Raw genomic sequence first — 27497 nt, forward strand, 5'->3', positions numbered from 1 at the left:
TAATAAGTAATTAAAAAAATCTTAAAGTAATCTTTAATTTCATTTTTTTGAATTTTTTCCTTCCTATTGTTCTAGTTTTTTTTTTCTATTTTTCTTATTTAACATTGTACTAGTATATGGAGTAGTTTATAGTTTCTACTAATGTCTAAAAGTACATCATAATTTTGAGATAATGTGCTAAACCCTCCTAAAAATGAATAATATATTTTTATTTAATTTAAATACTGTCTTTTTAAATTTTGATAAAACTTGTAAGAGCATCTCCAGTGGTTCTGGACATGCAATAGCTCTCCCATAGCCTTGCCACTGCCATATCATCAGCACTAAAATCCTCCTGCCACATCATCTGGACATGCAACTGGACATGCAATAGCCCTCCCATAGCCTATCCACGTCACTAATAACAATTATATAATTTAATTTACAATCGTAGCAACATACGGAATTTAATTTACGAGACAAATACAGGAAAATTGAATAATACTATTAAAATTTTAAAAAGTACAATAATTTTAAAAAAAAGTACATTAATTTTTTAAAAAAGTATAAAAATTAAAAAGTACAATAAAAAAAATTACATAAAAAATCACTCCTCGCCTCCGTCGTCGCCCAGCCCTCTCCGTCGCCACCAACACCGCGGCTACTCCCGCCGGTATCCCTCTGCAACCCCTCCAATTCTTCACGTATGCTCCGGAGCAATACGCGAAGATAAGCCTGCTCCTCGGGGTCCACCGCCGTCCGGAAGTCGGCTAACGTCTTCACCATTTGAGCGCGCGTTTGTTGACGCGCGAAGAATTTGAGCTCCTCGGTGGACCTGCCGAGGGGGGATGCCGACTGGACCTCCTCGGAACTCGGGGTGCCCCCTCCGCATCCCGTTGCGCCCGCCTTTGGCCAACCGGGCGAGGTCGGCGACCGAACGAACGAGGGGTCGGGACCTCCTGGGCCGTCTCGGGGAGGTCGTGGGAACCACCGCTGCTGCCGCTATAATCACCGGTATAGTTCAGTTTCTGCTTCTTCGGCCAGCCAGCGTCGACACCTGCCCGGAATTTCTCCGACTCGTTGAGCACAAGGTAGCAGTTCCAGTAGGTGAACTCATAGTACTTCCCGGGATTCGGGTAGGCTCTCTCCGCAATCCTCCTGCAGTCTTCCTCTGTTTGGCCACTGGTCCGCATGCGGAGGGCGTTGGCATACAAACCCAAAAATCGAGAGACGACGGACCTGATTCGGTCCCAGCACTTCCGGCACTCCTCCCCGGTGCGCGGTCTCCCTTCAGGGCAAAATGCCCTGTAGGCTGCGGCTATCTTGGCCCACAAGTTGCCGATCCTCTGGTTGTTCGAAACGAGAGGATCATCGCAGGCACTCACCCACGCCTTGGCCACCGCAACGTTCTCCGCGTCCGTCCACTTCCTCCGGACCCGGCTATCCTCACCCGGCTGCAACGACTCGCCGACCTTCTTGGCCTTGCCCTTTTTCTTAGGGGCGCTCTAACCCCGCCCTACTCCCCGGCTTTGAATGGGAGTTTCCGGAACCTCGTTAATATCAAAACCCAACTCCTCTAAGGAGAAGGTCTCATACTGCGTGTACTGTGCATCCGTTAGGGTCGATGTGTGCGAAGAACCGGTGGAAAAATCAAAAGCCGACCGATAGACGTTTTCCCCCCCGGGCATCCCCTGCGGCGGTGGCATCATCTGCTGCGCCGGTGGCTGCATCCCGGGTGCCCACCCCGGCATCATCTGCATAGGGGGTTGCATCGGCGGTACCCTCTGCCAAGCCGGCACACTTCCCCCGGCGGCCATCGGTGGCATCATCTGCTGCCACGGGTACATGTTGTAGTAACCGGTCATCGGAGGCCAACCACCTCCCACAGGAGCCGGGGAGTCTGAGACCCTCCCCCGGGAGTCAAGGGAGTCTGAGACCCTGTCGTCACTGGAGTACCTTCGTAGTTGTTCTTCATTTCTCGTTGTTGATCTTGTACATAAATTAATTAAGATAGAGAGAGTACTCATTAAAACAAGTGGTGCGAATGAAAATGATGTCCAAAACGCGTATATATAGTGTTTCGAAAAATAAAAAAAAAATTAAAAATCTGACGTCGGTCTGACGCCGATCCGGGGCCTACAATGACGCCGTGAGGATCGGCGTGAGAATCGGCGTCAGCCCAAGAATCGGCGTGGGCACGCCAATTTCGCCGACGCCGGCTGCAATGGTTCGGCGTCAGCACCGGCGTCCGCAAAAAATCGGCGTGCCGATGCCGACGCCGCCATTGGAGATGCTCTAAGTTTCTTTTTAAATTTTAATTAGAATGAGAGAGAATTAAAATTGAAAGTATAATCAATGAAATTATAAGTTTGCCCATAAAAAAATGAAATACTAATAAGTGTGAAGTTTCTGGAAATGCCCTTTAATTTACCCATATAATCATATATAGATTACTAGCTTAATTCCTTGATTTGCCCTTCTAGATTTCATTTCCACACTAATTTTTTGTTCCTACTCTACCGCCCTCTGTTCTTCATAATCTCCATTCTGCCACACCGCTTGGTTGAATTTAAATATCGTCAGTACTAATTTTGATTTTTGACAAGTCGAAAATTTCCTTCTCGTCACGTGATCGCCTGAGTGATCGAATTAGGGTTCCCAAATTGTAATCGGTGATTTGAATTATAGTTTCGTGGAACAAGATGGGGAGTCCGGAGAAGGGTCAGAGCTCGGGAGGGCTCTTCGCGGCCATGACGTCGGGTGTTGCAATCACAAATTATCATATGCAATGAGCAAGTTGAGGTGGAGAGGAATAAGCCACGTCGACAAGTGAGTGTAATCGTCTAATATGAGCTGGCGAAATTGAGCTGACTCAGCGAGAGTGTGCAGCTATAAATAGAAGGCAAATGACAGTTGTTATTCATTCATGAAATTTGTGTGAGCTTGCGAGCTGTGGTCATCGTGGGAATCCGGTGATCCGGTGATTCTCCGTTGAATGTATCTTGATCTTATCATTGTATCTCTTGTTTCCATTTACATTTGAAGTTCCATTGTGTAGTACTCATTATCAATGCAGTTCCTATTCACCAGTTCTATCGATTTGTGTATTTGATTTGAGTTGCGTCTATTATGGAGGTGGAGATATATTGGGGATCTTCACCCCTTGTTTATTTGCCGATACCGGGAAAAGGATGCAACATCGGGGCTATCGGCCTTCAGCAACGCCATGCATAGATCCGTCAGCGGGTATATACGTATACAATTTTAACTGATCATGTTAATTCTTTCGCGATGCTACATATTTCGTCTTCTGGATTGTGAATCATTGATTTGATTTTGTCTTTGTGTGAGTAATTGGAACTGTGGCGTGTCAACTTTGATGTGATTTTGATGCTATGGCCGTGATTCTGGAATTATGGTGCTATAATATCTGATGATGCGGCTTTGAGTTTATTGATTCATCGATTTATGGACTGAGGATCAAGGAGTGTTCAATTTATCCTATTTAGACTGAGATGGATGCTTTTAATATACACGTAGATCAAATACCCCAAAAGAAACTGCTCGTAAATAAAGTTTGTGATGTACTAAATGAAAAACTTTTGGCGCATATGCATGTTTTCAGAGATGAATGCCAGCCTTACTTCATCTTTTTTTTTTTGTCAAGATATGATGGTTGTCTTCTTCTTCTTTCATTAATGCAATATCTATTGATGGTTATCGATTGAAAATCAGATTTAGCAGTAAGTTATATAAGACAGGTTCTTATAGTATTTATTAACACATGAGACCGTATTTTTTTTTCAAGCTTGGTGGTTTACATTTGCATGTTTATTCTCCCTTTTCTTTTCATAATGAGAAGTATTGATGAAAAGCAATGATATGATACTCAATATGTGAACGCCGAGCTAGGAAGCTTTTATCTTAATGTTAAAGATATAATGAAATTTCCATAGAAGCTCATGTTTCTGTTACCCATCCAAAATTCATTTGCAAATTTGAAATTTGATTGATACTGTAAAAAGTCCCGATCTGTCGGCATTAGGCTCGACTTTTACTCAATAAATTACATAACCTTTGTCGTATTTCTTTTGTTTGATTTTGGAACCGTTTTATTTACATGTCTCGGTCTTGCAGAACTCTTTTTTTTTGAATTTCTAGATCTTCTGACCATCAAATTGTATATTCAAGTTTTTTTTTGTTTCCCTCTTCTGGCTACTTCTGTTTGTGCTTCAACCCAATTTTAGAGACTACTACATATGCATGCATAGAGGATTATTCTATCAGATAGAAATCTTGAGTCCTATATGTTTTCTTGGAACTTGGGGATATGTATGTACAAAAAATTATTAAAGTAATCATGTTATCTAAATCAAGGCGACTTTGGTAATTATGATCTGATTTCTGAGTATATAATTTCTATACCACCTTTAGAGTGCATGCCCAGGATGGTATGCAAGTTATAAATCCTGAAGGAGGAAAAGAAGATGCAGAAGAGGGAGGAAGATGGAAGGATGAGGTTGGTTATCTTATGATTACCTGTGTTTCTTAACAAGGAATTTGATTCTATTCTCACCAAGTGATGTTTGTGTGTGTCCAATTACTCGATGGGATTAAACTAGAGGATTTCTTTTGACACAAAAAGACTTACACACAGTCTTGATTAGGTTAAATTTATGATGGTTATGTTTGTTGTGTGCGAATTAAAGCCATGATGCATAGAAAGAGGATTAAAATGCAAAAATGATTTGTATGAAGCTCTATGAAAATTTTCTGTTGGAGGCCGTAGACATTTCTGATGCAGACATATGTATCCACAACAGCTGATTTCAGCATGTGGAACATATTTGAGAGAACTGGCATCTTGGTTTGTTGTGCTGCACAAGGTCCTCAGAGCCCAGTGTGCTCAAGCTGAGCCTCATTAATACTTTCTTTTATTTTGTAATAAATTTCTACGAATTCTCACATGTTAAGCATGATTGATTTCTTTCCAAATTCCAGTTGTGTCTACAAGTGAGTTTGTTATGTGCATGCACTGTATGGGTACTGATACATCTATTCTTTCCTCAAAGGAGCGAGATAGTTACTGGAAACTGATGCAAAACTATATTGGTTCTGATATTACATCAATGGTGACTCTTCCTGTCCTCATATTTGAGCCAATGACAATGCTTCAGAAAATGGCAGAGGTTTGTCTGTTTTCCTGTATGCTCTTGCCACAACTTATATAACATACTGTTATCACCTGATGACCAGAACTGTTGCTTTCATTGCAATTTTTATGGCAGTTAATGGGGTATTCTTACCTTTTAGATCAAGCAGATAAATGTGATGATCCCTACATGCGGATGGTGTATGCATGTGAGAATCTCTTTTCAGTGATGTCTGAATATTGTATTACTAAAGTTTACTCTGATAAATTTAATCATTCATATACGCATTAAATGCCAGCTTCATGGGCTTTATCTTTTTATTATGCCTACCAACGTACTTGGAAGCCTTTCAATCCAATTCTTGGCGAGACTTATGAAATGGCTAACCATGTTGGGATTACTTTTCTATCAGAGCAGGTGAGTTGGTCCTCTATCATTCTTTTGTTTAACAATCGTGTTAACCATCATGTAATTCATTTCTTCTTCACAAGTCCTGATTAATTTCTTGAAACTCTTCCACTGTTTTAGTAGTGGGTATTGATATTGTTGCATACCATGGTTGTCCATGAAAGGATCTGTGTGAACTGCCAGTTTTTCCTAGAGATATTGTTATGTTGGTGTCAGTTATAAGTTCTCTTTTTTTCGAACTTGTAGGTCTGCCATCAACCCCCCCCCCCCCCCAATGATTGCTGGCCATGCTGAAAATGAGCATTTCACATATGATGTGACATCTAAGCTGAGAACTAAATTTTTAGGCAACTCACTTGATGTCTACCCTGTTGGAAGGTAAAACCACTTATTTTATTGCTTGTTTATTATGAAAGTTTGATGCTTGCCTGTTGATGATGTAAAAATACGACATATATTTGATGCAGAACACGTGTGACTCTAAAAAGAGATGGTGTTGTTCTGGATCTGGTTCCTCCTCCTACCAAAGTCAACAACTTGATTTTTGGACGAACCTGGGTGGACTCATCAGGAGAAATGATTATGACAAATTTGACAACAGGGGACAAAGTTGTTCTATGTTTTCAACCTTATGGTTGGTTTGGGTATGCAACATATAATTTTCACTTGCCTTTCACCCCTCGACCCGCAATCACTTTATTTTGTCATTCTTAACTATTTTATGGTCGGATGCTTTCCATTCAAATGAGTAGTCCTCAATCATCTCATTTTTTGCCACTGATTTTTCTGGAAGAACTTGATTATGTATGTATTTTTCATTAAATGATTGTCTGGTCCTAACATTTTAGGAAGAAATTATGAGGAAATGGCAATTTAATAGGATCCCACAATGTGCTAATTTCTCTGACTTTGCAGTAAAATTCTTAATTGTAGAAGCATAGTGGTAATTAATTCCAATGATGAATTAAAGCTAAGCACGATCTCTCCACATAGTAAGACTCTGAGAAGACACTCACTGACAGCCCCAGAAAATATCCTTTGTATACAAGAAAGCACTTCTCTTTATTATTGATGCAACAGCAAATGGATCTACATATAAAAAATATTCTGATGTAAAGTTCCTGAAAATTATGCAGTGAATCTTTTTAATGAAACAGATTATTGTGTGTGCTTGTCTATCAATCATAAAGCACCTTTTTTAAAAGTCTGTTTGCCAATGTATCTGATGTGTATATGACCATTTTGGGTGCAGAGCTAATAGATATGAGGTAGATGGATATGTCTATAATGCTGATGAGGAACCTGGAAAATGGAGTGAATCCATGAGTTATCAACCATGTGATCTGGAAGGGGAGCCTCTTCCTGGCACTGAACTCAAGGAGGTGAATATCTGATATTCCTTCTTTTTGAATCTGCTAAGATAAAGGAATCTGTAATGGTGATTTATCTTTGCAATTGATGACCAAATTTTGAGATGTTAAAGCTCCTAATTAAGTTACAGAATTTGATGTGCCATTTTTTCTCGTAAAATGTACTCCATTGTTTATCTTCTAGAAATTCATATGGTAATGCTTGGTGACACATATTCTGATGCCAAACATTGATTAGATAACCTAATTATCTGCTGTTTGATGCATATATATAAATATGTTTATAAGTGTGTTTGTATTGCTCTGGTTTGATTATAAGCTTTTGCTCTCAAGTTTAGGCAGTATGCAAGTGTTTCATATATGCTGAAAATCTTATGCATTCTAATTGATTTATATGTTTTTCCTCCTACATGTTAGATATAACAATCACGCTGTTGATATTGTCTTACTTTTTAAATGTTCTGGACTGAGTGATTGGAATGTATATAGGTGTGGCATGTTGCAGATGTTCCACCAGATGACAAATTTCAGTTCACCCACTTTGCACACAAAATAAACAGCTTCAATGAGATTCACGTTTACGCCCTGATAGGTTGGCTCTTGAGAAAGGTGACCTCTCCAAGGCTGGTGCTGCAAAGAGCAGGTCTATATCTATTTCTTAACCCTCTCTCTGGACCTGCTAGCTAGTTTATCACTATATGTGCATTGCAAGTTGACCGTCATTGTGATTATTTGAAACAAAGTAACCAAGTGCATTCCTTTAGTCTAATTTTCTATTTCCTATAATCTGAATTTTAATTGCATTCATCCATGGTCTACTACTACCAGTGTATTTAGTTGAGTGGTTGGAATGTAAAAATTGGGTCCTATGGAGTTTGATTGACAGATATAATATTTAATCTAATGTGGATGCGTGATATATGAAGTTATTCATTTCGGTCGCAAATTTGGATGCAGCTTAAACGCGTCTTCTGAAAACATGATTTCTTTCTCTAGTGTGAAATGGTTTACTTTAAGAAAATTTGCATAAGTTTGCATAATTATATTTTCAAATACGATGGTTGAGGGAAGTTTTGTGTTTCCAGTGGTGTGCTGCTACTGCAACATGTGATTGTGTTTTCAATGTTGGTTGCAATAGTACTTGAAAGCACAATGAATATAAAATTCTCTCCAGTGTGCCTAACTTGCAGTGCATTGCAGTTTGTTCAGTTTGGAGGAGAGACAGAGAGCTGAAAAGAGAAACCGAGAAGCAAAGGGTGATGAGATGATTTTGTCCCAAAATGGTTTGATACACCGTGGGGTGACTTGGAAGTATACCATTACAACGGCAAGTACACAGAGCATCGGAACACTGTTGACTCATCAGAATTTAATCCGTGGCAATATGCTGATTTATCGGAATGAGGATTGTGTTGCATTTGGTTTATACTTTTGCTGGACAAGGTTTTGTGTGCGATATAGAATTAATGAGCGGTTGTTTATGTGTTTATGTTATATGTACGTTGTAATCCGTACTACTGCATATTTATAGTAGTGACTATGACTATGACTATGACTATTCTATTGCAGATGACCAATGTTTGGCATTTTAAGCAGTACAAATCCACCAGTTTAACCGTAAGTAAATCTCGTAGTAGTAATTTCTTTGACCATATTAATATCGAATCAGGATGTGAGCTGCGGTGACATCTATATCTATACTAATATATCACATTTTCAAAAATACCATTAATATGTCTTGGAGGGAAACATCATAAATTCTTAAAAACAGTTTGGTTATTATATTTAAAGCATATTGTATAAATTTATTTTAAAGTCAAAACATAGATTTATCAAAAGTAGAGTTAGACATATATTTATTTAAAATAGAGTAAGATATAACCATTCATTAGTTAGAAAAAAACACTTGTGATTGTAAAGAAATACTACCGAAACTTTTGGGCTAGATAATTGTCTAATACATATAATAGAGAGATAATGGCTTCCCAAATAAATTTTAAATCTCTATAAATACCATATAAAAATGAGCAGGAACTTAATCTTTAATAGAAACAAAATCAATTCGAACACAAACAATAAGATCAAGATACTTGAATTGAAGAAAATCAATAACTGCTGTAGCACACTACAACAAGCCCGACGAAGTAGGCAGACAGCGAGGAAATGCGAAAGGAGATCTGGCGAGGCAGGCAAGCGACAATACAACAAACTGACAAGGTATGGTTGTGGAGCAACGAGGAAGGCTGACGATATGGCGGTGAACAGGCAAGGCGAGCCAGAGGTGCGGCGAGTGAGACAATCTTTAGAACTTTGAAGTGGTAGCAATACTTAATCTACAATTTTTATTTTTATTTAAAAAAAAAGGATTAATAATTGTTCCCTATTTATTTTCGTGATGACTTGAAATCCTAACCTATTAGATTGATATCAACTTAGTTGCGCTTTATCGTATTCTTATTTTAATACGTTAATTGTACGGAATGTGTTCAAATAACAATAAACCTGATTTTTGTAATTAAAAATTGAAGATAATTTATACTCCAGGAATAAATAGAATATATAAGAAAAACGTAAAGAATTCTAGAAGAGAAAAAAATAGGACGAGAACTTTAGAACAAATACATATGTTGTCTATATATATATATATGTCAATTGTAAATATTTTGTAGATGTTAATTTTGGTAAACTTAGGTTTTTTTAGTTTTCAAATTCAAGTAATGTGATATATTAAATTAATTTTCGTAAAATTAGTTAACCATGCATGCATGGAAAATAGATACTAGTTTGATGTTAATTTTCATAATCATTTATAATTCTCGCCATGAGTCTCATTTCCGTTAACTAGAGTTCTTATCTGTAGCTTTATTTAGACTTGTGATAATTTTGGCTATTTTAAGGAATATTCTGTTTTAATAAGCATACTAGTATAAATATGCTATGGGACCACTAAGATAGTCAATTGCTTTTGGACTATAGTCAAATGACCACATTTGATCCTGTAATAATTGTTACTATATTCAATAGTATGTTGAAAAAATATAGTAAAAATTGAACTCATATTCACACCTATAAGAAAATCCAATTTAGTTGCTCTTCGTCACTTTCTTTAATTTCTTTCTCAGCATTTTCAATGAGAAGAAAAAGTGGGCCAACTTCCATTTACACCGTTATGTTGTCGTGGTGTCCGCTCCACCCGCACCTTATCTCCCTTAATTCCGTTTGAGTTAGATTCCATTTAAAAAAAACTTTTTGAATTAGATTCCACTCAAAGAAATTAACTTTTTAAATTAGATTTCAAACTTTTTTTCCCACATAATACACATAAAAAAAGCCACCAATAAGGGCAGTCCTTATGCCACGTAAGATCTTTATGCACATAAGATCCAAGTGATCTCATGTGGCACTCAAATATGGAATATGATGGGGTACGAACTAAACAACTAAACCCTAGTTGTGAGCCCAATAACAGTGACGGCCCATCAGCCCAAAACCCAAGAAAGAGTATCAGTTCGGCATGACCAAAGAGTTCGGTAAAAGCCAACCAATCAAGCTCTACTCTCAAAACCCAAGAAAGAGTATCAGTTCGGCATGACCAAAGAGTTCGGTTCGGCACAACCAAAGAGTTCGGTCGCAGCCTACAGCTCGGTAAAAGCCAACCAATCAAGCTCTACTCTCAGATCGGCAAAAGAACCAATCAAGCTCTACTCTCAGATCGGCAAAAGCTAATCGGCAAAGTTCAGCAGTTCGGTCTCAGTGTTCGACCGAACAAGGAGATAGTGGACCCATGTTGGATCTCCACGACCTCCATTACACCCATGATCTATTTAGTGGTGTTAAGCAGTTATCAACCATCCACGATCTAGTGAGTGGTGCTGCAAACCACGATCTTAGTTCAATGTATAAATAGAACCTAGATCAGATAGACAGGGGTTAAGCTCTCTAGATCCTGAATCATATAGCAAATCAGTGTTGTAATCTGTAAACGAGACCAAGCAATACAAATTTGCCCTCTCTTCTTCCCGTGGACGTAGATTTACCTCAGTAAATCGAACCACGTAATTTTCAGTGTTGTGATCATTTACTATTTGCATTTACTCCCATCAAAAATTCGCCACATCATCACTGGCGCCGTCTGTGGGAAACAGAGAACCAAAACTGTGATAAAAGCGAGTTTTTGATCCTTTTCCACCAAAAAAAAAAAAATGCATACCAGATCACATAATACCCGTACTTCCGTCCGTGATGAAGGTGAGGAAGCTAGTCCAGCCCGCAGGTCTGGAAAACAGCCTCGGGAGAAATCTGCCTCCAGTTCTCACGGTGAAAGAACAAACCACTCAAAAAGTCATCGCACCGAGCCTCCCCAGCAGCTCGCTTTGAATGAGGCTGTCAAGTTGTTCTTGGCTGAGAAGCAGGATGAGTTCCAAACATTCCTGCAAAAGAGCCAGAAGCCGGAGAAGAAAACAGCGGATTCTCCCTCCCCCTCCAGACATGAAAGCGGTAGTGTCGCACCTTCCAGGAGAAAGAATCCTCACCACCGACATGTTCCTTCTCCTCCTTGTTACCGAAATCACAGGAGAACTCCATCTCCACCATACCGGAGAGATGTCGGATTCGCTATGTATGGAGCGCTGAAGACTCCATTCTCGGATGATATCACCAGAACTCCATTGCCACAGAATTACCGAACTCCGTCAATGACTTATGACGGGTTAGTGGATCCTCATGATTTCCTGGGACGCTATCAGTATAATATGGCGAACCAAGGTCTCAATGAGGTTCACATGTGTAAGCTGTTTCCCGAGCTACTTATCGGGAACGCAAGAAGGTGGTTTGACAGCCTCCCTCAAGGGAGCATTAGATCTTACAGAGATCTAATGGATGCTTTTCACAGGAGATTCTTCCAGAAAGCGGAAGCCCGAATCACTTCGGCTCAGCTGCTTTCTATACGTCAAGGTCGCGATGAAAAAATTAGCGACTTCATGATGAGATTCCACAAGGAATGCCTACAAGTAGATGATCTCAATGATCTACTTGTCATTTCGGCATTCCAAAATGGAATTCTGCCCGGAGCTCTCTACAGAAAGCTCGTTGAGTGCAGTCCGCAAACAGCTCAAGAGATGTGGGACATTGCGGACCAGTTTTCTCGTGCCGATGAGGCAGACCGTCGAAAACGGTCTTTAGACAGCTCATCCAGAGGAGACAAAAAGAAGCCCGATCATAGCGATCAGGGGCTTCCTCGCCGAACTCCTTTTGAAAGAATTCAAAGGGCACCGGTACAAGGCAGATTGGGACCACGTCTCGATCTTGAGAAACCGCCCGCTCAGTTCGTACCACTGAACAAGTCGAGAGCGGAAATTTTCGAACTGCATTCTGATATGTTCGAAAAACCAAAGCGGATGACGAAATCAGCCACGCGCCGAAGTCAGGATACGTACTGCTCCTACCATCAAGACCACGGTCACGATACCGAGGAGTGCCGAAATTTGGCAGCAGGTATTGATGTTCTTGTGAAAGCAGGGACGTTAAAAAAATACCAAAGCAAGCTGCCGAAGAAGAATAAAAAACAGAGAGGTGCGAACTGCGCTCCTCAGGATCCTAAAAGGCAACAGGATCCCGAAGACGATGACGAGCCGCAATATGACGGAGTAATCCAGACTATTGACGCTCTCCCAGCCGGGAAGACTAAGTCGTCTCTAAAAGCAGAACGCAGAGGCGTCAATCGAGAGGAGCCTATGCATAAAAGGCTGAAGAAGGAGGAAGTAATCACGTTTTCAGATGCAGATCCCGTCCCGGCCATTTCTCCTCATCAAGACGCGATTGTCATTCAGGCCGGAGTGGCAAACAAACTGATCCACAGAGTGTTTGTGGATACAGGAGCGTCGGTTAGCATTCTTTTTAAAGAATGTTTTGATAAACTGGAAGTGGATCCAGCTCGGCTCAGTCCGGCCCCACTTCCTCTGAAAAGTTTCGCCCAGGAAGACACCCGCCCTGAAGGTACTATCAGCCTTCCGATTACGGTGGGAAGAGCGCCTACTAGCTCCAGTACGATGATCGAGTTTTTTGTGGTAAAAGCTCGGTCCCCGTATAACATCATCCTGGGAAGAGACTGGCTCAACACAGTTCGGGCCATTTGCTCTACTTATCACCTCACAATCAAGATCCCCACTAAAGGAGGGATTGCAGTCATCCGAGGTGATCAAAAGAGAGCAAAAGAATGTTTGCAGATTGCGCTTAAAAGTGCCGAGCAATCAGATCGGCACCATCAAGCATAGCAATCACAGCAGCCGGAGTCAGAGGCAGGAGAAATGACCGAAGTCACACCGGAGCCGAACTCGATGACAGTTCAGTTATACGAAGATGATCCATCCAGAACGGTCAAGATCGGTTTCGCGGGAACACCTCTGCTCCGGGAAAAGACCATCCAGCTCCTCAAAGAGTACAAAGATGTCTTTGCGTGGTCTCCGTTGGACATGACCGGAGTGCCTTCCGAGGTAATTACACATCGGTTAAATATTGATCCCTCAGTCCGGCCTATAAAACAGAAGCAAAGACTCTTTGCGGCAGAAAGAAATCAAGTCATCCATGACGAAGTCCGCCAATTACTGAAAGCGGACGTATTATTCGAAGTAAAATATCCTTCTTGGGTGGCCAATCCTGTGATGATCAAGAAAAAAGAGGGAGGATGGCGGATGTGCATAGATTTTACCGATCTAAATAAGCACTGTCCTAAAGATTGCTACCCCCTTCCGAACATAGATAAAAAAGTAGAAGCTTTGATAGGCTTCGAAATTTTCTGTTTTCTTGATTTGTATAAAGGATACCACCAAGTTTTAATGGATGAGAATGATGCTTCAAAAACGACTTTCATTACTGACTTCGGCATTTTTGCTTATAAAAAGATGTCATTCGGTTTAAAGAATGCCGGAGCCACATATCAAAGGATGGTAGACAAGCTATTTCGGCACCTGATCGGAAAAGAGGTTGAAGTCTATGTTGACGACATAGTTGTTAAAAGTAGAAGCACTTCGGATTACGAAGACAATCTCAAATCAACTCTCGACGTGCTCAAAAAAGCCAACCTCAAACTCAATCCCCAAAAATGTACCTTTTTGGTAGATTCGGGAAAGTTTCTGGGTTGTTGGGTTTCAAAGGACGGACTCAAGGCAAATCCCCTAAAGGTTCAAGTTGTTCAGAACATGGCAATGCCGAAGTCCATACATGATGTGCAAAGGCTAACTGGATGTCTAGCCGCACTGAATAGATTCCTTTCCCAAGCAGCCGAAAAGCAACTGCCGTTCTTCAATGTTTTGAAGAAGGCACCAAAGTTTGAGTGGGGAGCCGAACAGAAAAAGGCTTTTGACGAACTCAAAAGTTATTTAGCCGAACTCCCTATTCTCTCTGCTCCAACAGATGCCGAAGTGATATTCTTATATTTAGCGGCATCAGATCAAACCATTAGCGCGGTACTTGTACGAGAAGAAGGCCTAAAGCAGCGTCCTATCTACTTTACAAGCCGAGCATTAAGAGGTCCCGAAACAAGGTATCAACCTCTGGAAAAAATTGCTCTGGCATTAGTAAATGCAGCAAGGAGACTGCGGCCATATTTCTATGCTCACAAGGTATGCGTCTTAACCGATCTTCCACTTCGGCAAGTTTTGACTAAGCCTGAAGCATCAGGCAGAATTGCCAAGTGGGCCATAGAGTTGGGAGAACATTCAATAGAATATCTACCTCGGAAAGCCATCAAGGGACAAGCCTTGGCAGATTTTCTGGTAGAGGCAAAGTTCGATCAAGCAATCCCTATTATTGCCGAACAGAAAAGCCCTACCAATGATGAACCAACACAGCCCCAGGAACCCGAAGTAGAGCCGCCGGACTGTTGGATTGGATTCGTAGATGGAGCTTCGAATAAGACGGGAAGTGGAGCTGGTATTCTACTTATCGCTCCCGACGGACACGAGGTAACTTATTCACTTCGGTTCTTATTCCCAACCACTAATAACGAAGCCGAATACGAAGGATCTTGCGGTAGCCACATCGGAGCTAGAGCATTAGCTAAAAAAGTTCTGAGATGGGGATATTATTGGCCAACTTTGGTACAAGAAGCAGTACAGCTAGTTAAGAAATGTACGAAATGCCAAATCCATGCAAATATCCCAAGGACGCCGCAGACTGATCTATGTGCTATGCAAAGCCCTTGGCCTTTTATGCAATGGGGCATAGACATAGTAGGACCACTACCACAAGCTCCTCGGCAAATGAAATTCTTGATCGTTGCCGTGGACTACTTCACAAAGTGGGTGGAGGCTGAACCATTAGCTACGATAACGAGCTCGAAGGCATTGGATTTTGTTTGGAAGAACATAGTTTGCCGATTTGGCATACCCCATATCCTCATTTCGGATAATGGGACTCAGTTCACCGACAAGACATTCAAGAATTGGTGCCAAGAGTTGAATATTCAACAGCGGTTCACTTCGGTCTCTCACCCACAAGCAAACGGACAAACGGAAGTAACAAACCGTATTTTGGTGAAAGGATTAAAAGCTCGGTTAGAACAAGCCAAAGGACAATGGGTAGAAAATCTTCCTCAAGTCCTATGGTCTTACCGAACTACACCAAAAACCTCCAACGGTGAAACTCCGTACAGTCTAGTGTACGGCACTGAAGCCGTAATTCCGGTTGAGATCGGCATACCCAGCCCCCGAACACTCAATTTCTCAACAGAACTGAATGATGACGGACTGAGAGCCGAACTAGATCTTGCCGAAGAAAGAAGAGAACTGGCCTGCATAAAAGCAGCCAAGTACAAGGAGCAAGTAACCCGGTATTATAACCAAAGGGTGAAAAAGCTGCAGTTTCAAGTGGGAGATCTCGTATTGAGAAACAATGAAGTAAGCCGAGCAGAAAAGCTGGGCAAACTTGAACCCACATGGGAAGGTCCGTATCGGGTGTCAGAAGTCCTGGGAAAAGGGTCTTATAAATTGACTCACATGTCAGGAGAACAAGTACCCCGAACATGGCATATTTCCAACCTCAAGAAGTTCTATTTGTAAGAGACAAGGTCCGGTCAGTCTTGTATCTAGTTCGGTCCTAGGGATATGTGCTTTCATGTTTCTATTTGTCCTTTATGCTGGTCGTTTTATAAAAGTTTAAAATCTTTTTCGTCTTTTTTATTTGTCTTTATGTGCGTTCAGTCTCTATGTGCGTTTTGTCTCTTATAAATATTACTGAGGTATATTGATCTTTAAAGGCTGATCCCCTTTTTAGATCATGTATTAAAGACAATTGTGAGTCCAAGCTTCTAAGGAAGATACAAGACCACAATTCAGCTTAAGAAACAAGCAGTTCGTCTGAAACGGACTGCAATAAGCCGAAAACCACTTCGGTCAACCAGGGAAAGTCCAATCCGAGCGATAAAACTCGCCAAATTAGGACACAAAAGGAAAGTCCGATCCGAGCGATAAAACTCGCCAAATTAGGACACAAAAGGAAAGTCCGATCCGAGCGATAAAACTCGCCAAATTAGGACACAAAAGGAAAGTCCAATCCAAGCGATAAAACTCGCCAAATTAGGACACAAAGGGAAAGTCCAATCCAAGCGATAAAACTCGCCAAATAAGGACACAAACTAAGTCCGGTCAAAGAAGAATTTACTTCACAAGACCGAAGACGAGTCCGGTCAAAGAAGAGTTTTCTTCATAAGACCGAAGACGAGTCCGGTCAAAGAAGAGTTTTCTTCATAAGACCGAAGACGAGTCCGGTCAAAGAAGAGTTTTCTTCATAAGACTGAAGACGAGTCCGGTCAAAGAAGAGTTTTCTTCATAAGACCGAAGACGAGTCCGGTCAAAGAAGAGTTTTCTTCATAAGACTGAGGACGAGTCCGGCCAAAGAAGAGTTTTCTTCATAAGACCGCGGACGAGTACAATAAATGAAATAAAAAATCGCTGAACTGTAAATACGCAGTGATAGAAGCGAAATGAAAAAACTTCATTTATTAAGTCTTGTTCGGCATACAATTTCGCTGCCCTACGAGAAGGCGTTACACCATTACAAAGGACTATTCTACTGTCCACGGTTGCTAAAGTTGAGCCACCTATCCAAAAAATCCTCATGATGCTGAGTTCAGGTGTTCCGAACAGTTGAAGAATAAGTAGGTCGACGAGATGCTCTGATCGACCTACCGCCCCTTCCCTGAGTCCGGGAAGTTCTAGCACCTCGGCGGCGTAGAGTCTCTTCACGAAGCATCCGCTGATCTTGCTCACTCATAATCACAACTCCTCTACGAACTTCAGGGCGTTCTCGTCTTGACATTTCCGGTTGCTCCGGAGTCCGTTGCTGACTTGGAGTACGTTCTCGTCTTGACGTTTCCGGTTCATCCTGAGTCCGTTGTTGGTTTGGAGTAGAATCTTGAGCAAGTGGATTAGAGGTTTGAGTTGGAGTGTGAGCATCTGTTGGCGGGAAACGCCTAAGGAATCTCTCGATTGAGGGACGCCGGGAAAGAATGATGTCGTACCGAGAAGCCAAGCGCCGCAATGACTTCACAACTTGTTGGCAAGCCGAGCTCTCCAGCGCATTGTTCTTCCGGAGTACATGAAGCTCCTCCCACAGTTCATCAACTTGATTCTGAACTTCAGATATGGTCATTCCCCCGCGCCCGCAGATGAAATCCTCATATGCAGTCCTCTCAGCGATGACAGTGTTCAGCTCGGCATCCAGATCTTTCTTTATGGACTTTAAGTCCTTATTGTTGGACTCCAGCTCCACTAACCGAGCCAAGAGTTCGTCATACTTCACCTGGTCATCTATGGCTTTTTTCTCAGCTTCGTTTAAAGCCGAAGAGTATAGTCGCTTCCAGTGAAGTACCTCCAGCTCCTTAGAGTTAAGAATACAAAGCAGCTATGTCAGTTCGGCATTTCAGTTTACCGAGCAGGCAGTAAACCATAACAGGAGTAAAAGAGATTACGAAAAGCTATAAAGAAGACACGAGTGTAGAAAGAAGAATCTTTTCATTCACAAGAAAAATTTTTTACACAAGGAGGGCTTCAAGGCCATTTTACAAGGAGAGAAAGAAACTAAACTAAGAGAAGGGAGACGAAATCATACTCCGCCAGTTTCGTCTCCGGCTCCTCTGTGGGTTTCAGCCTCTTTCTCCTTGTCTACTTCGGCTTCAGCCTCGGCCTCCCTACTTCCTCCAGCCTGCTCGGTGCCCACATCGCCGATCTGCTGCACCTCCTGCTCGGCATGCCCGTCGCCGGCCTGCTGATCCGTCTGCTCGGTCTCCTTGCCGGCCTCGTTTTCCTGCCCACCCTCTTCGTTAAAGATTGAAGCGGGTGAAACAGGTCCCAAGGAGGCAAAGATGGCCTCCATGTTCTCGTCCCGGTCAGCGCGGCAGTTACGGACTCTTTCAGCAGAGAGCAGGACCGAGGAAGAAGCAAGCTCCTCAAGGAGCGGCAGACTCTGGAGACGAGCTGCAATCTCTCGGCCATACAGCGGCAGGACGACTTCGGGTCCCTGCTCAGCGTTATCGGTCATCAATTTCAGCAGATCACCGATAAAGGCCGAAAATTGATTGCTTAAAAAGAGTTTCTCCGCGAAAACACGGAGAGCCTCCCCCTGAGCAACCACGTCGGCAGCCTCCCTCTGTTTAGATTGCTCTCTCTGGATGATGAGCTGGTTTTTGGCACGCTGAGCTTCATCCTGAGCCGAGATCCTAGCGGCCCTTGCCTTCTCAAAGTCTGCCCGAGCCTGTTCGGCCTGGTGACGAGCAGCATTCAACTTCCTCTGCATCTCAGCATAATCGTTGGACGCTTTGGAGAGTTCAACGGCGACGAGCTTGGAGAGCATATTGTTCCTCTGAAAATGAAAAAAGAAAAAAGTCAACAGAGGGGCCACAAAAAATATAGGAAAAAAGCAAGGCCAGAAAATCAAGAAGAGAATTCACCTCTACAAAGTCCGTTGGCCATGCAAAAGGCTCACAGACATGTTCTGAAGGGGCCGCCAAGACAATGTCTTTCTCCGGCGCTCTTCTTCCCCTTCCCCTTTGCCGAAGTCGACTCCGGCTTTTTTGGATCCGAAGAAGAGGTCTTCTGCCTTTTCGGATTCTTCTCGGCATCAGACGCCGAGCCGGTGGCTTTCTGTCTCTCCGGCTCATTAGATTCGGAGGATTTGCGACCGAGCTTGTTTAGCATGTTCACTGCCAAAAAGCAAGAAAACAAGGTTAGTCTTCGTCGTTAAAGCAGTAAAGCATAAAAAAGAAATCCTCACCCTCAGTCTCTTCGTCCGAAGACGAGATATCGAACCCGAAGTCACCCTTGACGAGCTCAGATTCCGAGTACTGTTTCCTAATCATAGGAATCTTATTGAGCTCGCCCTCGAGCTCGTTCAACGGTTCTAACCGAGGATGAGGAATTACGGACTTCGGCCCTCTCCAGGGAAAGCCCGGAGCCGCTGTCCTATTGTAAAAAAAGAAACGATTTTGCCATTTCGGCCATTTGGTTTTACAAAAGGCTCTAAAGGGCTGTAAGGGGATCAAGTAAAACCAGGATCCCTTCCTCTTAAACTGAAAGAAATTAAGGATTGCCCTCAAAGACAGATCCTTTCCTAATCTACGCAGTTCGGCAGCAAAGGCCGATAAGTGCCTCCAAGAATTCGGAGTCACTTGACCTAAAGGGAGTTGAAAAAAATCAAGAAGCTCTACAAAGGCAGGGGGAAGAGGGAAACGAAGCCCGCATTCCAAGCAGGCTTCGTAAACGGTGGCATAACCCTCCGGCGGCGAGTTAGCCCTATGAATGTCGTCGGGAATCACCACTAACCCCCCAGGAAGAAAATATTTTCGGTGTAAGGATATCACAGTATCCTTACTCAAAATGCTCGGAAAATATTCTACCGTCTTCTCCCCGGACTTCTTCCGGCCAGAAGACCCCTCACCCCCCTTTCTACCACTACCTGATTCAGAAACAGATTCAGAAGAAGAAGACATGATTCTTACTCTCTGATGGTCGAAAGTCTGAAGAAAGTCTTGAAGAAGCGGAAGAAAATTTTTCGAAAAAGGGAGAGAATACAGAAGAAATAATCGCAAAAGTGTTTCCAATGATGAAGAAAGGAAATATTTATCGGATTCGCAAAGGCATTTCAAATCCGTCGCGCCGTTCCAAATCCCACTTTTTCTGGATTCAACGGCCGGATTTACTGTCACATTTAATGCAGACACGCGCATGGCACGTCCCCTGACGTCAGCCTCCCCCTTACATTTATCCAAAATGCCGAAGTGATTCACTTCGCTTTTCGGGGGGGGTGGTGATGGGGTACGAACTAAACAACTAAACCCTAGTTGCGAGCCCAATAACAGTGACGGCCCATCAGCCCAAAACCCAAGAAAGAGTATCAGTTCGGCATGACCAAAGAGTTCGGTAAAAGCCAACCAATCAAGCTCTACTCTCAAAACCCAAGAAAGAGTATCAGTTCGGCATGACCAAAGAGTTCGGTTCGGCACAACCAAAGAGTTCGGTCGCAGCCTACAGCTCGGTAAAAGCCAACCAATCAAGCTCTACTCTCAGATCGGCAAAAGAACCAATCAAGCTCTACTCTCAGATCGGCAAAAGCTAATCGGCAAAGTTCAGCAGTTCGGTCTCAGTGTTCGACCGAACAAGGAGATAGTGGACCCATGCAGGATCTCCACGACCTCCATTACACCCACGATCTATTTAGTGGTGTTAAGCAGTTATCAACCATCCACGATCTAGTGAGTGGTGCTGCAAACCACGATCTTAGTTCAATGTATAAATAGAACCTAGATCAGATAGACAGGGGTTAAGCTCTCTAGATCCTGAATCATATAGCAAATCAGTGTTGTAATCTGTAAACGAGACCAAGCAATACAAATTTGCCCTCTCTTCTTCCCGTGGACGTAGATTTACCTCAGTAAATCGAACCACGTAATTTTCAGTGTTGTGATCATTTACTATTTGCATTTACTCCCATCAAAAATTCGCCAGAATACAATATGAATAAAATGTCACGTGAGATCTTTATGCACATAAGATCCAAGTGATCTCATGTGGCACTCAAATATGGAATACAACATGAATAAAATAAAAATATTCTATAATCATGCAAATAAACATTAACGATTTTAAGTTTCGATTGCTCATTTTAATTAATATTCCTATTACATAGAATATGGACTACTCCGTATCGCCGACGATATCAAACTTCCTCTCAAAACATCAAAAGAAGGCCTAAAAATAAGCAAACTCTACTTCAAATAAACAATCATAATCTTAAAAACACAAAAATATAAGTAGTAGCAATTTTTTTACTTAATGATATTCATTCTACTTTTCATATTATAATAATTATACCCTACAAATTAAAATAATTATAAGAAAAAAATCTTTGCTCGCAAGACTTAAGCATTAAACAACCGTGAAGCCAGCGAACAAAAAATCATGAACAATAACTAGAGATTATAGTAATTTTAGTGAGGAAGAGAAAATTCAATCTTATATTACATAATATGGCAATAGTGAGATGCAACACAAGAAATGAGCGTCATAATTCACATAATCTTTAGAGTTGGATCTGGAAGATTGCAGGCGAATCTTTAATTCTTTGCCAACTAAACCCAACCAAGAGTTACATGCATTTAAAACTCAAATAGCTCGTGGAATTAGATCTACATACAAGTGCCTTCAAAATACCTAATTTATATTTTCATTATAGTCATCAATCTCTATCATGATAATATTCTCATTTCCTCCTCTAAATTAGTATATTAAACAACCAACGCATTAATTCTATAGTATATTGATGCATCATCATTGCAATCCAATATCTAATAGTAATACTACTACATATTTCTAAATAAATAGGTGATTGAAAATAGAGAGAGTTTATGCTAAGTTTTAGTTAAACCACAGATGTTTCTTGGTTAGGCATGTGTGGTGAGTTTTAAGGCAAACCTCAACAAAAATTAGTTACTTTTTGATGGGATTTTAAGACAAACCTCCTTAGTAATCGGATACCTTTGGTTAGTAATAAAAATAAAACAAAATCATATCCTAAAAATGAAAATTCAAAACGAGAACCCCACAAATGTTTTATACTTTTATTGTAAAATAATAAAAAAAAATCCAAAATAAACTGAGGGGCACAAAATTAAGACAAAAATATTTCCCTCGCTTGGTGACCCAACGTATTTCTCGATGTGTAGAGCAAGAGGAATCACAGGATTCACATCTCACCTACACGTGGCATCATCCAACGCTCTGGAGAGAGCAGGTCTTCAGGGAGTTCTTTGCGGTGACCGTCTATAGCCGGTGGAGCCGGTGACAGGGGTCAATGGTATAAGAGTTGGGGTTTAAGCCATGGTGAGGAAGGGGTGGTTTTCACAGGGTTTTTGGTTATCTTTTCAATTTCAACCGAAAGAGAGAAAATAACGATTTAGATAAAACAACAAAAGCAAAAATTAAAAGGTTGGGGGGAATTGAGTGAAAATTTTGAACTTTTTTTGTTCTTTGTTTGATTTTGTGATCGTGTAAAATGGATTGGATGATCTGGGTTGTTGAAGATTCAAGATGGGTTTTTTCTGAGAGGAAAAAGTTGTGATCTTGCTTAGTTGTTGGCATAGTTGTAGAATTTTGTTTGCAGAAGAAAATGATGTGGATATCACTCATGGTGGCATGGAAGAGATTTTGATTCCTAAAAGGTGAGATGATCAGATATTTTTGGGTGCTTCTGTTTGTGGTTTGGTAAAGTTGGAGGTTTTGGTTCAGATTTTTGTTGAAAGAAAATCTAGGGAAAATGTAAGAGTTCTGGGATTTTTCATTTCTCAGGATAGCGGATTTCTATTTCTGCTTTCCCTTTTTTTCTCTCAAGGGTCTTTCTTCCTCCATCCTTTTTCATTTAATTTTAATTGTGCGTAAATCAAGTGTTTGCATTTGATATTTGATGTGCATAATTATGTTCCTCATAAATTGAAAGTGTCTGATCCGGGATTTCACCATGCAAAGAATGTTCTGGTTTGGAAAATTTAGATGGTTTCAACCCGAACATGGCAAGTTTTTTCATATTTCTTTTTGTTCTGTTCATGTAGATTATAAAGCATGCTACTTCTCTCTTCCATCACAAAATGCTGTTGAAATTCCTTTCACTTTGAGGTTGTTTTGTGGGGGTTTCTTTTCTTCTCTTTCTCGACCAGTCTCTGAGTTTCTGCTTGTTTTTTCAGAGTGAACTCCATCGCTTATTTGGTGTAACTAAAGCTAATGCCGATTTGATTCTATTCCGTCATGAAAAGGTCTGATTTTGGGCAATCTTGTGCTTTTACGCCAATAGTTATTTTAGTTCGTTTTGTTTCTTTCATCAAAATTCCAGGTTTTGCGCTTGGATTTGATATAAGGAATCTCCGGTTTTCTGATATTTACAATGAGTTTATCATTTTGTTGCTGTTAATGTAGATTTGTAGCGAAGGATCTGGTGATGAATCCACTAGTGTGTTTTCTATGGATTTTTATGATAGAGTAATTCTTTCGAAGTGCCTTCCTTATATGATTGTTATCACGTCATGTAGTGTAATAGCAATAAATTAATGTTTTCATGCATTTGTTGTATTCAGCAATCTTCAAGATGCTTCGCATTTAAAATCGAATATGGCCATTTTCTGGTAATTATGTTGGTGAAGGTGTATTTGTCTGGTCTGTAACATCTTTAGACTATTTACAAACTTGATTTCCTTAAAAGTTATGAATGCGTAACTGCATTGTATCTTTGTTCATTCTATGTTATTTTGTCTTTATACTACAGGTGTCGTCCCCATTCTCGTTGCATTTGGATTATTTCCTAGTCAGGCTCTGGAAGACTGGTCTTCCTGTTGTATGAACTCACTGGGTATGGTTCTGAGATATGTCATTGCAGAAGAGATCAGAGTATGGATTTAATGGCTATCAGGTGCCTCCAACTCCTCGAGCTGCCAGATCAGTTAGGGTAATCAGATTCCCGAATTTCCATAACTACTGTATTTCTATAACCTATGGATAAAACTTACTCTGACCATTTTTAATCAATTTCTTATATTAGAAAAGGAGCTTAGTTAAGAGAAGAACCGATGACAACCAAATGTGTGCATTTGACTTATTGGCGACTGTAGCTGGAAAGTTACTCTTGGATGGCGAAAGCCTGCCATCTGCAAATACATCTTCTGGAAAAGAGCAGCCCCCCACTTTGGGAAATTCAGCTGGGAAGGAAGATAAGGACGAGCATAAGTCTTTAGAAGAAAAACCTGGAGATCGAGATTGTTATGAAAGAAACTTTCTTTTTACGGAAATTGTCTCTGAAGCGCCTAATCCAAATTCCTCTTCTAACAAACCTGCTTGCACACAAAATGATAGAATCTCTAGGCCCGCTTCGGGTATAACGTCTTCTGATTGCTCGGAGAAGTTTGGTTCTGCAGAACATTTGGTTAACGATGAATGCAAGCTCAGCCTTGGGATTTCTACTCCTTCAGTAGATATCGAGTCATCTGGTCTTAGAATATCTGCTAATTCAGGGTCGGAGGAAGAAAGTAGGAAGGACAGGAAAGACATAAAACTGGTTTCTGCAAATTTTAGGAATTCGTCGCTAAGTAATAAGGTTCCTCTGTGCAGTTCAGTTCATCCAGAGGTGCCAGACAGAAAATCCTCTGCTTTAGTGTGTTCAGTTGATAGTGTGAAGTTTCCCTTTTGCAGGGACCGCGCTCCTTGTGGTCCTCTTCTCGTTAACCGGGAGAATGTAAAGTTAGTTAAGAGAGATGATGACGATAACTCTTCTGAATGCGTCGAACCTAGCACCAGAAACAAGGCTTTTAAGCCACCCGGGGACCGTAGGTTCAGAAAGTTTCTAGCACCTAAGCATTGTAAAATAACTTCAATTGTGAAGGACGATGAATGCTCTAATGCTGGTGAGCTGCTATTGGTTGTTGAGTTTATATGGGGGGCTTTGTAGTCTATAATGAGTTTGAAATGTTTGCAGAAAGACACAATTTTCTCAACAGGAAGAATGGTCTTAAGCGGCAGAGGTCTCTCAGGGATTATCCTTTCAAAAAGAGGAAGCTTTACGATTGTAGCTCCGCCTCTAATTCTGATGAAAGCATCACCGGTGATGGAATGTTCGGAGTGTCTGAGAATGGTGCTAATGAAGATGGACACAGATCTGGTGATCTGCCAGGAGGTAGTTCTCATCTTTCCCCCCTTCGATTACACACATGCATGAAGATAAAGAACTGATTTTTAGACATGACCCACATTCTATTTGACTGGCACAAATTGCAGCAAATGCAGCCCCAACTTCTGTAGCAGGAGGATATAATTCCTTCCACTCCACTAATAGCCAAGGTATGAGAATTTGCTTCGAGTTATTTGTTATCTTTTCGGCTTGAGAAAAGTCTGGCACTCAAAGAGGTTCTCATGTCAAAATATTTTTTAATTTGGCTCAGTCAAGCTTAGGATCAAGACCTTTAGGGTTCCCGAGTTATTTATCGAGATTCCAGAAACTGCAACAGTTGGTTCTCTAAAGGTATAGGACACAACCTATCGTTTAAAGCTTGTAAAATTTTGCAGCCAGTATCTAACTAGTGTTGGAGACCATTGTGTGCTACATTGTTTCAGAAACATTTTACGTTATCGGTTGTTATATAATGTTTTGCAGTGTATGGTTATGGAAGCAGTAAATGCAGTACTTGGCAGTGGGTTACGTGTTGGAGTAGTACTTCAGGGTAAGAAGATTCGAGATGATAGCAAGACTTTGTTGCAGACCGGAATTTGTCATGATAACAAGATGGATACCCTGGGATTCACTCTCGAGGCGAACCCTGCTCCAGCCTCGATAAGATCATATCCCGAAGATGGTCAAGGTCAACTGCCGTGCGACAATCCTCAACCACTCGCCAGGTACTCTTCAATTTCTCTACTATCAAGTAAAATATCTTGGTTAATAGCTATGACTGGTTATGAATAGCTATGGTTGGTATTCTTTTTGTAGTATAGTTTTTATTTATTTATTTATTTGTATGTATGTGTCACCAGGTATCCGCCCGCGCCTAGTATTACTCAAAGTGCTGGCCAGCTGGGGACTCATGATACTCATCTGGATCTTCATGGAAGCTTCAACAATTTCATAGAAAGCGATCACGACTCAGCTCCTTCTCCTCCTGGCATGTCGTTGCAGAGAACAACTTCAGAATCGAAGGCACTGGTCCCAGTGCCTTCAGCGAAACAAGATGCATTAGCTGTGGTGCCGCTGAGAAAATCTAAGCGATCTGAGTCTACACAGCGACGCATCCGTAGACCCTTCACCGTTGCTGAAGTGGAAGCTCTAGTTCAGGCCGTTGAGAAACTTGGAACTGGAAGGTATTATTGGATCCTAACTATGGAATTACGTGATTATGATGGTTCGTTCTTTCGAAGCAAACACATTTGTTGTGTTTGCTCAGAACTAAGTTATAGGGTTGTTTTTGCTGCAGATGGCGCGATGTGAAACTTAGAGCTTTTGATAATGCAAAACATAGAACTTACGTCGATTTGAAGGTAAAATGAGTAATAGTGTTGCTGTATTTCCTCAATGAAGCTCTTCAACAAGTTATAAGATGTTATATATTGGTTAAATGAAATAATGGTGGTGGACTATTTAGACATTGTCATTTGGTCCTTTTGCAGGATAAGTGGAAGACATTGGTCCACACGGCCGGAATATCTCCTCAGCAAAGGCGGGGTGAGCCTGTGCCACAGGAACTCCTCGACAGGGTCTTGACGGCTCATGCTTACTGGTCACAGCAGCAACCAAAACAGCATCAGCTCAAGTCGGAACCGGACACATGTCTTCTTCTATGAAAGGGTGGGGTTCCATTAGTCGAAAAGACAAGACCCATCTGTCTAGGTGTGGTCTTTTCCTCTCTTGTTTTTATTTTTCTGTGATTAATAGTACAATACTACTACTACTACTATGTATAAAAAGTGTGTGTAAAAAGGGGAGTAAATTAGTCTTTTTATGTACTAATATTTGGGTTGTAGCAGTTGTAAATGGGTTACAGAATAAGAGGCTTTCAGCTAACAGAATTCATTATGCTGGGAAACTGGCAATCTTTTTAATGTGAAGTTTCTCTCTCTGGTTGAATTGAGAGTCTCAGTTGTCAATTCTCTAGTGTATCAGCTCTCTTGTTAATGTAGAATCAATTGATTCTTGGTTCTTGCCCAGTTTAGAGGTATTATTGTAACAGGGGTGTTTTTGTTATAAACATTTTTCACTTGTATATCTTCATCATCATAATCGAGAATCTATATATTGCTTCTTTTTTTTCCTTGTCTTCATAAGGATGAAATGCACACAAGTTTCGAACTGCACTTTAAATTTTGCGTATATTATTAGGTGGATTATTTTATGCAATGCGTATTAGTACTATCAAGAGTTAGTCTCACGTGTACGTATTAGTCCCCCCACCTTCCCTTAACCGTCCCTTAAACTACTATTTGAGGGCCCCACTATACTTTATTTCTCCATCCCTTAACTAAGGGACGGAACCTGCAACGCTCAGTCCCTTAAATTACTATTCATTCAA

At 41.2% G+C, this 27497-nt stretch overlaps 1 protein-coding gene and 1 pseudogene across 2 annotated transcripts; both read left to right on the forward strand.

Annotated features, from left to right (window-relative positions):
- The first annotated feature begins 2442 nt into the window (after positions 1-2442).
- LOC121742685 lies at positions 2443-8462 on the forward strand (annotated as a pseudogene).
- A 13678-nt stretch (positions 8463-22140) lies between these two features.
- Positions 22141-27235, forward strand: LOC121742501 (telomere repeat-binding protein 1-like). 2 transcript variants are annotated; one of them, XM_042135654.1, is made up of 11 exons: positions 22141-22619; positions 23139-23207; positions 23714-23893; positions 23987-24845; positions 24917-25114; positions 25216-25278; positions 25380-25459; positions 25592-25833; positions 25969-26292; positions 26406-26469; positions 26599-27235. In XM_042135654.1, exons 3-11 carry the CDS (start codon positions 23813-23815, stop codon positions 26770-26772), a joined length of 2085 nt encoding a protein of 694 aa, XP_041991588.1. In that variant the 5' UTR covers positions 22141-22619; positions 23139-23207; positions 23714-23812; the 3' UTR covers positions 26773-27235. The 2 variants fall into 2 exon arrangements, with proteins under 2 accessions (XP_041991588.1, XP_041991589.1); XM_042135655.1 differs by lacking the exon at positions 23139-23207.
- Positions 27236-27497: the final 262 nt, after the last annotated feature.

This window comes from Salvia splendens, chromosome 7 (assembly GCF_004379255.2).
Source record: "Salvia splendens isolate huo1 chromosome 7, SspV2, whole genome shotgun sequence".
Lineage (NCBI taxonomy): Eukaryota > Viridiplantae > Streptophyta > Magnoliopsida > Lamiales > Lamiaceae > Salvia > Salvia splendens.

What these genes read in the sequence shown, in the direction of transcription:
- LOC121742501 (XM_042135654.1), top strand. Translation starts at nt 23,813, where the DNA reads ATGTCATTGCAGAAGAGATCAGAGTATGGATTTAATGGCTATCAGGTG. An exon ending in CCACTCCACTAATAGCCAAG is followed by an intron (nt 25,279 to 25,379) that starts GTATGAGAATTT and finishes AATTTGGCTCAG; the next exon opens with TCAAGCTTAGGATCAAGACC. An exon ending in AATCCTCAACCACTCGCCAG is followed by an intron (nt 25,834 to 25,968) that starts GTACTCTTCAAT and finishes ATGTGTCACCAG; the next exon opens with GTATCCGCCCGCGCCTAGTA.